Here is a 12,177-nt window from a genome sequence, read left to right as displayed (position 1 = left end):
CCTTGATTAAAAGAAGGAGAAATGCTTGAGTTGAGGTCTAGCATCACCAGATGGGGCGTGTGTGTGCGTGTCTATTTACATACATTTTGGTTCTGCTTAGCAGAAAGCTTGTAATGTACCTTTCATTATAGATGAATCTAAATTCCAGGATATTGGCTTCGGAGTCTTCATTATATTCAGTACTGTCGTGTGTGGTGCACAGTGAATGTTCAGAGAGCAGGAGCCAGTGCTGCTGCCTTGACTGTTCCAAACAAAGTATTTTCTTCTTCAAAGCCCATGAGATTTGCTGGGCTTCAATCAATGTATTAAACTCATAGGTGCTTCCTTCGCTCTCTTTTAAGTGACTCATTTACTTTAGAAAGCACCCAGGAGTCAGAGCATTTGAGCCCTGTCCACCACTACCACGGACAGGGGGACTCCGGTAAGTCACTTTAATCCCTTTGAACCTTAGGGTGACTTAACGTGTCAGCTGTTATGACTGCTCCTCCTGTTGGCCTTTGGGCCACTGGAAGGCTGGGACTCCAACTCAGTAGCCCCATCAGTGCTGAGAACAGAACAGGCAGCAGGTTTGTCAGATCTGCCACAGTTTACGTGGGGATCCTTGGTACCTTGTGTATCTCTCCCAGCTCTGTAGCCAAACTTAAAACTGTATTCTCGTGATGGCAGTGGCCATCAGTTTTGTTGATGCCCTATTGCAGTCCCTAAACTACACTGTTTTTATGAGTGTATTTAGCCCCTGGACCCCAGAAAAACCTCTGACTCACATAAGGGTCAAATTAAGCCTCCCATCCGGGCCATCTTTAGTATCTCTAGTAGTGTTCTTTTGTGCCTGTGCTGTACTCTCTACATCCATCAGTCCTCACACTAAAAACGTTTTAGTGCACTTGTTTTCATGATCTTACAACACGATGCACCTCTTGAGGCAGGTACTGTACTTTGATGTACTGACCCCTTGATTCCCAGCGTCTAGCCCTGGGAATGGTCTTATAATGAAATGATCAGGGACTGCAGTGATTGGTAATAAAGATGGTGCCAACGCTGGAAATGGAGATCCCGTTTTGGAAAAGAACGCCTCGTCTCTGTCGTGGAGAGGCAAGGCATGGTGTTATGTCTCTTGAGGACTGGCTGTCCCGTTGGGGGAACATGTTCATGCTTTTCCCATCAACTGAAGGGGATCTGAGGTTATTCTTTTCCCAGAGCCAAGTCAAGATTTGACTGGCATCACCCCCAATCATACCACAAGTTTGTAGGGGAGACAGAAAAGGCCACCGGGTTTTCTAAATGCCGTCTCCACGCCTTTCAAGAAAATAAAATGGACCATATTCCGATCCAACTTCTTGTCTGTTTGTGGCCATCATCCACATAATTGGAACCGGAAACCCTCCCCAAGCCTTGGACAAGGAAGGAAGGAAAAGGATTTGGATTGTTCCCAGGTTAAGAGTACAGAGGAACTGACCAGACAGATTTTCTTTCCTAACCTTCTCTGTGGGACTTTCCCCTCCTTCTTCCTTTTAGCGTTTTTGAGTGTCCACAGTGTGTGCCAGACTCGGTGCTGACACTGCCCCGTGCTGCTGCCTGGTTTCTTCCAACGAAAACAACTTCCTGTACTGGTTTTATTCCATGATATGTGTCTTCCCCTACTAGATTGTAAACTTCCTGAGGGCAGGGCTTGTGTCATCTTTGTAGTTCTCGTACTTAGTAGGCATATTTAAGACTCAATAAATATTTGTTGAGCGAATGAATGAATGAATACATTACTATATCCTCCCAGCAATCCCAAAGCAAGATTTTGTTTTTCCCCTTGAGCAGATGAGAGGGGGGTTTTGGAGCTGAAAAGTAACTTGCTCGGGTAGTAGGGAGCAGAGTTGAGATCACTAACCGAGTTCAGTCTGACTCCACAGCTCTTTTATATGTGTTTTATTGTCCTTAGGAACATATGTTTTACAGGCCTATCATGTGAACACTAGTAAAAATAGAAGCTGGGGGCCTTAGGAGCGGAGCACAAATGTAAGGAACTTGGGGTCTGTTCCCTTCCTTTTATTAGCAACGCTCTGGCTCCTTGGCACCACAGAGACTGTGACCGGGCTCAGATGTGAAGCTAACGGTGTTTATCACGATGTGTGGAACTTTAAAAGTGGACTATTAATATCATGCTGCTGGCTTCACAGCTCCTCTTCTTAGCCAACTTGGCCACATTTCAAAATGTTTAGGCAGTGGAATGAAGACGGCTCAGGCCCACGTGATATCTTTTCTCTCCCAGCCCCCAACCCAAGAAGATCAGCTAACCGCACTTGCCATCTCGAAGCCAGAATAATGGATTCCCCGTTTCCCTTTCTTCCTTCTCTCCATCGCAGAGCTAATAGTTGTTGCCTTCCAGGGCCCCTCTGTGTTTACTCTCCGCACAACGCTGTGGTGTGCGGCTGGGCTTTCTTTTCAAAGCACCAGTATGAATTTGATAAAGTAAATTGTTGTTCTAGCAGGAAGCAGTTGGGGGGGGGATCACAAAATAAATAGCTGTAGAATTCAAATAAATCCAAAGAATAAAACCAAATAAATCCATGTGTGTATGCAGTGATACATAAATACACTTTTTAGAAAGTGAGCATTTTTATCGCTGCCAGTCAGGACCAAAGTCATTGAAAAACTGCAGAGTTCACGGTATATATATTTTTTTCTTTAAGAGGCCGTCCGGGCCTTCGAGCCACATGACGTGAGCTTAATTCTTTTTGAAAAACATGAAAATGGAATCTTATCTTTTAAACGGCTGCTTATCGTGGGTTTTTTTTTTTTTTTCCACTAATGAAATTCATATATGGATGAAACCAATTTGCAAAGTTAAATTAGGGATTTAGGCACTTCGGGGTGGATTGAGAGACCCTGAGCGAGCTAAGCATTCTTTCTGAGCCTCTATTCTCTCCACCGGCAGATGAGTGATAGCGCTCAAGTGATTTTAAAATGACTGCTCAGGGTTGTTGGATGAGTCAATGCAAAAATGGTTGCAAAATACGTCACCTGTTGTTGGTGCACAGCAGTGGTGGGCTGCTATCATCGACAAGATGGTTTTCATGGTCTTCCTTAGCCTGACATTCAGTGGCTCACCTTGCACTTTTACTTTACCTTTTACTCACCATTGTGAGGTGGCCTTGGGGCTAGGTATTGAATTTGGATATAGGGGAGGAAGTGTCTTTCCAGCCTAAAGAAGACCATGAACCAAGACAGAGGCTCTGTGTCCTGTTTTGTTGGAGGGTGTATCAAGGTTCAGGTCGTGGGGAACTCTGGAGGTCATACTTAGGGATGTCATCTTGTCCTGTGCAATGGGGAAACATTGAAGAAGCTTGAGCGTGGCCATGACATACTTACGGTCAGGAAGCAGACTGGTGGATGTGGGTAAGAGGCACAGAAGGCCAGGAGACCAATTTGGAAGCTGCCGCCGTGTCCAAGAAAGAGATATTGTGGGCCTTCAGTTTTTGCTTCAGGCTTATGAGGGCCTATCCTGGCAGGTGATGGAATCCATTTTCCATGACCTTTAAGAGAATGGCATCTGAGCTGGACATTGATAAACTAGCAGCAGCTGCAAGAGTGCCTCGGTACCCCTGATGCCCTTGGGCTCTACTCCAGGTCTGTAGGCAGGAGGGCCCAGCTCAGCTCTGCTGAGTCTTGTCAAAGACTCTTTGAACAGTGAAAGAAAAGCACTGGAAATGGCATTCACTAAGCAGCTACTATGTGCGAACACTGTACTAGGAGTTTTATGTGCTTTGTTTCCTATTCCCCTTTAGTCATCACCACAATTCATTTGTGGGGAAACTGAGGCTCGGGAAGATGGAGAGAGAACCAGAAGTCACATTGCTAGGAAGTGGTGGATCTGGGGTGCAAATTCAGGTTGTCTGATTCCAGAGTCTTCAGAATTCCAAGCCACAAAGTCTTGGGATGAGCTTCTCAAGGGGGAAATGATTGACTTAAGAGAGGAAGGCACTTGGAGGCATCATTAGATTTGGGGCTTTGTTAGGAATAATTACAAATTGGGCTTTGATTTTTAGCAGGATGTTGTAGAGCAGTGGAAAAGCTCCTGCCCTGCCGCTTCCACCACCTCCCTCTGTGCTCTTGGACAAGGCAAGAGGATCACACCACACCCTTCTTAGTGGCAACTAAAGGAGGAAAGGGGGTGCATGTAGAGAAGGCTCTCTGTAGGCTGTAGATCAAATGCAAGGAATTAACATTGCCGTCGATGTTGTTATCTGGGGTGGTCTTTGCTGTAGGTCATTCTTCTTTGGCCTCCTCGCACTGATGTTTTTCCCTCTCTCTTGTTTTTTTCTGGTATATTCGATGATGGTTCCATCTGGACCAGCGGGCCTGCCCTTCATCATCATTGAGACAAGCACCATCAAGCCTTACCACCGGGGGTTTTACTGCAATGACGAGAGCATCAAGTACCCGCTGAAAACCGGTGAGACAATCAATGATGCTGTGCTCTGCGCCGTGGGGATTGTCATCGCCATCCTCGCGGTAAGCGCCCAGACCGCCGTGTGCAAAGCCCATCGTGGACTGTCCGAGCTAGTATAGGTTTGGAAGATCAAGTAGAATTTCATTTGATTAACACTGTTTCATGCAGTTAATACTATTACTATAAGTATTTTAAAATACTAAATATATATTTATATATATACTGTAAGTATTATTAAAGTATGCTAAGCAACCTTCTACAGTGCTTTGCATACCTTATCCTTACAACAATCTAACAAAGTCTAGATATCGTTCTTATCTTTCTTCTACAAATTAAGAAGCTGAGGTCCGCAGAGTAAAAATAATTTGTCCAAGGTCACTTAGGTAATGAGTGGTTGAGCTGGGATTTCAACCTATTGTCCCTTACCCCAGAGTCTGAGCTCTTAGCCACTGTTCTATAAATCTGAGCCCCAGAGGACGGGGGTAATACCTTACCAAATATCTCAGGCCTTTTCTGTGTTCTTTCCACACTCTCGTGGTGCTGCTTTGACAGTGGTAACACCACTGACATTCTCTGGCATATTGTTTAATTCTCTCATCCAGGGACTGTAGTGTCAAAGTGAAAATAGAATGAGACTTGCAATCCAGGGACCCAGGTTCTAGACCTGGCCCTCCACTGCCAAGCTGTACGTCTTTAGAATCTCGTTCCAGTGCTGTACGTCTTTAAAATCAGGGGTGACCATCTTGCTTCAAAACTTTGCAGTCAGAAGTAAAAGAGATCATGAATATTGAAGTCACTGGCAAACTCTTAATTTCCGGCCAGGTTGCTCATACACCAGTGTAAAATCTAGACTTACGTCCAGATCTTCCCTTAGAGGATGAAGCCCTCATTGAAGATGCCAGAATGTGCCACCGACTTGACAAGGTCCAGAATTACTTTGAGCAATGGTAGCCTTATGGGAATCAGGGTATGGTCTATCTGGGCTTTACTTGGTCACTGCCCTGTTTCAGATGTGTCCATTTAGGGCAGGGGAGGGGGAGAGTAACTGAGGGTGTTCCAGTCTTATCATTTGTAGTTCATACATTTTCACAGCCATCCATTCCACACCTCCAATACTTTCTAAATTTTTTCTTTGTCCTTGAACTTTAGCCAAATGGGCAAAGGGATAGGCATCACATCCACCAAGATCGAAAATCTTTGTTTCAAATCCTTGAGCCATCTTTGTGTTCATCCTAGCCTGGAAGCTTATCTTTGGCCTGTAACAGCAAGCCAAGAAGGAAGGAGTTAATATTAAGAACACTGCATGTGAAATAAGGGCTTAGTATCCTCCTCATTCAAATGGAAGATCAGAAGCTTAGAGGGATTCAGTGACATGCTCAAAGTGTAAAGCAAGTAAAAATTCAAGCCTAAACCTGGCTATTCCCAAACCCTCTGTCCATCTTGCAGGCTTGATTTAGGCTTGGAGGTTGGCTGTCCTATCCAAGTGCTCAGTGGGATGGGCAGTTAGCGACTGTTGCCTTCTCTGCATCAAATGCAAGCTGCTGATGGTCATGGAGCACAGTGCATGAAGTTTTTCTTTTGACTTCCCCACTCTGGGGGTTTGTGATAACTTTGAGACCCCTGTTTGTTTTTTAATAACATCGTAAACGAGGCGCGCAATCGACAGTTTGACATTGGGGAGGGGGCAGGGAGGCTAGTAGAATTCTTTCCAGCCTTTAGAAGAAAAACAGTCCATTTGGCAACTGCAGTAGTTTCTTAAAGGTGGACTAAGGATCTTTGTGTTCAAAAGCTGAGAAATATGAAATCTAATTTTACTCTTTGCTCCAAATTAACAGTGCGGGGTTGAGTTCTCTGGGAAGAATGGCTTTGCCTGGAAAAAGCGTTCGAATACTTAATACAGTATCTTGTGCTAAGGTTTGAACAGGTGTCTTTTGACACTTGGAGGCTCTGTTAATTGAATGCTTTTAGAAGCCGACTCTAACCCGGGAGGGCTTGAGATAAGAATAGCACAGTGACAGGGATGTGCTGTGATCTTCGTACTCTTTACGTGCGATTATCAGTGGCTTGCCTAGTGGGCTGCTCCTAGACGTGGCGCCCTGGAGAGAGACACTCCTCAGAGGCCTTGGGCCCCTCTGGCTGCGTGAATTAGGTGAATCGCTGGTTCTTCTAGGCCTCGTTTTCCTCGTCTGTAAAATGAGAGTGTTCTTTGACTTCACTCCTGGGGATTGCTGTGGGACTCAAATGCCATCCCTTCCGTGGGTACATGCTCGGCTGCAGTGGGCTGGGTGGACCCAGCGTGCTCAAGTGGCTTCTTTGAGGTCCACGTGTCTCTTCCATCCTTCCTTCCTCAAGCGAAATTCCTGGTCAGCAGCTCTTTCCCTGCCGTTTGCCAAGAGCCCCTTCTTCCTCACGAGATGCTAGTGTTTCTAAGAAAAATCTGCTTTGAAGAGCTTAGCTGTGGCTGGCCTCTCTCCTCATGTCACGTGGATGTTTTAATTAAAATTCTCCCTGACCTCCCAGGTTTCCTGGAAATGGTCACGTGCTGTGGCCTTGGTTATATAGGATGGGCGGCAGCGATGTTTCCTTCTCCCACACAGGGTTAGCAAAATAGGTTTGGTGGGGCTTCCCTCTGGTTCTGAAAAAGGCCAGCCAAGCAAATGCGGTAATAATTGGTGTCCTTTGTCAGGGGCTACTGTTGTGCCATGGAAACCTGAGACCGTGTTCAAGCCTTTTGCCCTCGTAGAAACCCCACCACCCTGACACGAGGTTTTCTGGTGTCTCAGTTTCTCATGGGGTTAAAGTCGTAAGCGCTGGTTCATCCCTGAGCTCCTCTGCTATGGAACGTGTAGCAAATTAATGAACCTCACTGCACTTCAGTGGGATCATCTGTGAAATGGACATTATATGTCTACTTATGAAGGTTTTCAGAAATAAATGAGCTAAAGTATGGAAAGTCACGTAGGGCCCGACACAAGCGGTATAGTAGGTAAATGTTCACTATTTTTATTGTAAATGAGTAAACAGTCAAAAAGTCGTGAAGTGACTTAGCCAAGACCTTATGCCCGGTATAAGTGGAATCAGGAAATGACTTCCAGCCTTTGCACTCGTCACATCTCCTGCTCTTTCCTTGTAGTTTATTTGTCAGAAACCGGGGCTCTTGACTCTCGTTCCAGTGCTCTTTGCAAGAAAACTTTTACTTCCTGGTCCAGCTGCCCCTGCATTTCAGCTGGAGGCATGTGTGAGAGGTGGGCTCCTAATGAGGTCTGCTTGCCTGCTCACCTGCCATTAAGGACCGGAGCACTCAGGGGAAAAAGGAAAAGCAAAGACCTCGGAGGAAAAGTGACTAATTCCCATTCATATATATTCTCAGTTCTGGAAAAGCTATACGACTAGAATTCAACAACGATAGCACTCTCTCCCACTGTGACTGGCCAGAGAGCCTGGCTGGCCCCGGCCAGAATCTGCTTCTGATCAGAGGGCGTGAATGACAGTCAGGGAGGGTGGAGGGCGTACCCAGAGCTGGAAATCTAATCATCCTGCTACTTGCTGCCCCGGTCTCCTCCCACCGGATGTCAGGTTTGTTTAAAACAACACGAGAAGCCTTTACTGATTAGGATGCCCTTGTTCCAGTCTGAGTCCCCACAACAAAGGAATCGCATGCCAGTGGGGTTTAGAGTGTGGTTTAGAGATGCACGAATCAGAAGTTATAGAGAAAGCAGACACCTTTCTATGGCAGGAGATGTGGAAAAATCTAGTCATTTTGACCTCTTTTTCAGATGTATCGCAGATTCTGGAATTATAGCATAATAGGAATTCCTTCTAAATCCACAAGGCAGTGGTTCCTATCCCTGCCTTGTAAGGGTTTAATGACTCTACAGCAGTGAGATCAGGAGCGAAAGCAGTACATATCATTTCCTATCTAGCCTTCTCTCGATTTGCCTTGTACCGCGCTGTGAAGAGAATTACGGGCAAAGATCTTAATATGGAAAAATGCTTAATATTCTTTTTAAATAAACATGAGCTCAGTGCTTGCCTTGGTCAGACCCTGAAAGGGGTTTAATAAAGATTCTTAATATCTAGGAGTTGAAGCATGATGAATGCCAAGTGAATCCCCTTCTCCCTCTGGCCGTAAAAGCACTACTTTTCCTCAGATCCCATTGATTTTGACCTCTGTCATGACATTCCTAACTAGAGAAAAAGCTCAGGCTTTGGCATCTTCTGATTGAGGTTCACGGCCTACCTTCTGAGCTTATCCATTCTGTGACTTGTCCGTCAACTTCGAGCAATCCATTGACCCCTTTGGAAAAGAGCTATACCTTCCTTTACTGTAAATTGGTGACAGGAGTTCACCAACTCCATAGGCTAGTTCTGGGAGTCAAATCAAGTGACATTATGTGTGTCGTCAGTGAGAATCAGCCTTTTCTTTTCTGTAGTGTCATACCGTAGCCTTTGTACTGTGCATACAAAGTAACCTTCGTACGCATATTCTTTCACTTGTACTTGGTAGTGATTCTAGGGGGTAGATTGGTACAGCTAAGGCAACTGGGAATCAAGATATGAAGTGACTTTCCCATAACTAAGGAGCGGCGGGGCCAGACCAGTAGTCCTCTGGATCCTAAGGTGAGGCTTTTAAGAAAAATAACGACACCACTGCTACCTTCTAAAGGCTGCTTCCCCTTCCACAATTACTTATCAAGCCCCCAGGGCGTGGCAGGTGCTGGGGATGCAGTGTTGAACCTCTCAGCCCAACAATCTGTGTGTTGTCTCTTGTCGCTAAACTTCCAGAAGCTGCCCCATCTCAAGCAGACGAATAGCACCTTCAATACACATCGCCTTGTAATGTGTCCACATCTTGTCTCCCAGCTAGATAATAGGCTCCTGCAAGGCAGGGATCAGGTCTTTTCCTCCTGCACATGGTAAGTACTAAATAAACACCAAGCAAATATCACCTCTTCTCCAGGAAGCATCCCTTGGCTGCCTCCTCCCCCGACCTTCCAAAGGTCCCAGAGGTCCCTGGGCCCACCGCTATCGTTGCAGTCACTGCTGAACTGTCATGTCTGTTTGATTGTCTATTTCCTCGTTATCCTGCTAGCTGCATCACGGTAGGGACTGGTCTGATTTGATTTTGTATTGCTAGTGCAAGGCACAGACTTGGGTGCTCAATATACATGTTTGTAAAAATCACAGAGGAGGTCATGCATTTTGGGCAGAAACTCACAAGCATTAGGCCAAAAGATGTCAGAGGACCTAGGAAGCAGGGACAAGTGTCCTGTTTATCTCCCTAAAATCTTTTCTGTGGTCCCTGATGCACGTGGGGGCCTGCTCTCTACCACATGCACATTTCTAGCTGGAGAGACAAGAAGAAGAGCTTATAGCTCTGAGACTTGTTTATTCAGGATCAGGCTTCAGTTTGCCCACATCTGGACTTCATTACTTCCTCCCCACCCCCCCATCTCCCTTTATCTGAGAGAGCACTGCCAAGAAAACAAGGTTCCCCAAGATTGCTTCCTCATTAAAGGTTAGTCGAGTCTTCAACTCTGAAAAACATGAAGTCGAGCTGGCCCAGTGGTGCCTTGGTGGGAGACCCAGTTCCCCAGTTTACAATCCACTACATCTGTGCAATTACCAAGACCACCAACAGAGAGTGGCCGTGTTAATCCTTCAACTGTGTCATCCCGGATCAGACAGCTACAGAGTTCTTCTGAGACCTTCTTACCCCTGGGGGTGCGGTGGGGGGAGGGGCCCTATTTGCAATGTAACAAACACAGGCATGGAGGTTAGGATTTAGGTTTCTCCCTTTCCCCTCCACACCCCACACTCTGCAGAAATTCTTCCTTCGTTACTATCACTCTTAAGGGTTCAGGTTTATTTGGAATATGTATCGAATATGAAGGTGGTGATATTCTCCACTTTAAGTGATAACGCTCAGGGGGCTGGGAAATCTGTTTGCGTGAGTTAGATTATTTACCCCATTTTACAAATGAGGGAAGGTCCTGAGGCTTACAAGGGGGATGTGGCTAGTGTGAGGTTACTCTGCTTAATGAATGGGGAGCAGGAATGAAAACCCAGGTCTGTCTGGCTTCAGAGCCGGGCGTGTGAACTGACATTGAAGACCCCCTCAGTGCTAGGGGCTATGCAGAGTGTTCTTTATTTAGTGAGCTAGAAAATCTTTAGTTCCTGGTGTAGAGAGCTCAATGTATAGAGGAAGACGAAACATCTAGAGCACCGGGCAGATGACTGCCCGAGATTGACAGTGTGGGATGGTGTTTTGTAGCGAGTGGTTTGTGCAGAATCTCTGGGTGAGACCTTCCTTAGAACAAGCAGGCAGCTTCTAGGCTTCCTCTTGGCCTAGAAGCTGATAGACAAGACATAGATACTGTCCTTGGAGCTTATGGTATAAAGGGGAAGCAGGGCAAGTACAAGACTGACTGTACCATTAGATACTCAAGGAGACTAAAGAATTGGTCTGAGAACTAGAAGAGCGTCAGGGCTGTGCAGGGTGGGTGGGCCCCAGAGAGGTGAGAGCTTCAAGGACAAAACAGGCCAAATGCTATAGATGGTCTAAGGTGTAAATAAAGTGCTAGGGGAGTTGAGAGGAAGATCACTGAGGGTTGTTTTCATTGGTGAAGGCTTCATCATCATCCTCCTTCATGGAACACTTGTCCCATTTAATATCACAACAACCCTTGAGCTCTTGGTACTGTCATCATATCATCCCCCTTTGTACACATAAGAGGGCTGAGAGTCATAGAGCTCAGTTGTCCAAGACTCCTGAGTAAAAGAGCCCAAACTCTAACCCAGTGCACTAGTCGGCACTTGAGCTCTACTTTGAAGCAGAGGCGAGACTTTCATCAGAGATCCTGATACTCCAGGCAGAGGGGATGGCTTCACCATGACCGAAACAATAGGGTGTTTTCAAGAGTAGTTGAGCCAGACCCGTTTGGCTGGAGAACTAGAGTGTAAGGGAGTAGACAAAGATAAAGTAGGAAGAGATAACTGCAAGACTGTGAAACTCCTTGAGTGCTGAGGAGTTTTTACTCCAGTTAATTGCCTAGAGATTGATGAAAGTATTTTCAGCCTACTGGGCCAATTTTCCAGCCAAGGTTAAGGATGAGGCCTGAACCACAGTGGTGGTAATACAAGGGGAAGAGAGAAACAAGAATGGATGTGAGACACCTTGCAGACGTGAGATGAACAGAATTTGATGACAGTGGGGTAAAGGAGACGGAGGGGTCTAAGATTTCCTGTCTTTGCAGTTCTATGTTTGGTGGCATCTTGAGTAGAAATGAAGGGAAGAGAAGTGAGGTTTGGGGCAGAAGTTGCAATGAGTGTGCCTTGGTCAGGTTGACTTGCTGATAACATCGGTTTGATAACTAACTAGTTGGATGATTTGGCAGAAGATTGGAACAAGACTGATAGGGGTAAATGGTAAGCTGAAACTAGAGAGAGAAAGGTGCCCTTTTGAAGGTCATCTTCACAGAGGTAATCATTGAAGCTATTGGAGCAGCTGAGATCACAGTGAAAAGGCAAGGATACAACCCTAGGAAGACCTACCTTTACCTGGTAGAACCCAAAAGTGGAGCTACTGGAAGAAGAAGGGTGTTTGAGAAATAGGAAGAAAAGCACAGTGGTGATATTAAGGACGTTAGGAAATTCAAGGTCAAAAGGAACGAGAGGTAGGCAATAGGCAACGTTACAGAGAGAACAGTCGGGAGACTCTTGCATGGATAGGCAGA

General features: G+C 45.8%; 1 protein-coding gene across 1 annotated transcript in view; it reads left to right on the top strand.

The window, feature by feature from the left end:
• Positions 1–12,177, top strand: part of PLPP3 (phospholipid phosphatase 3) — an 82,750-nt gene that overhangs the window by 37,092 nt on the left and 33,481 nt on the right. The window contains exon 2 of the mRNA XM_032609588.1: positions 4,346–4,503. Within this exon, the coding sequence (XP_032465479.1) occupies positions 4,346–4,503 (158 nt within the window). The remainder of the gene's footprint in view (positions 1–4,345; positions 4,504–12,177) is intronic.

Source organism: Phocoena sinus, chromosome 1, assembly GCF_008692025.1.
Source record: "Phocoena sinus isolate mPhoSin1 chromosome 1, mPhoSin1.pri, whole genome shotgun sequence".
NCBI lineage: Eukaryota > Metazoa > Chordata > Mammalia > Artiodactyla > Phocoenidae > Phocoena > Phocoena sinus.
Note: the sequence above shows the minus strand (reverse complement) of the source record. Positions and strands in the feature narration are given on the sequence as shown.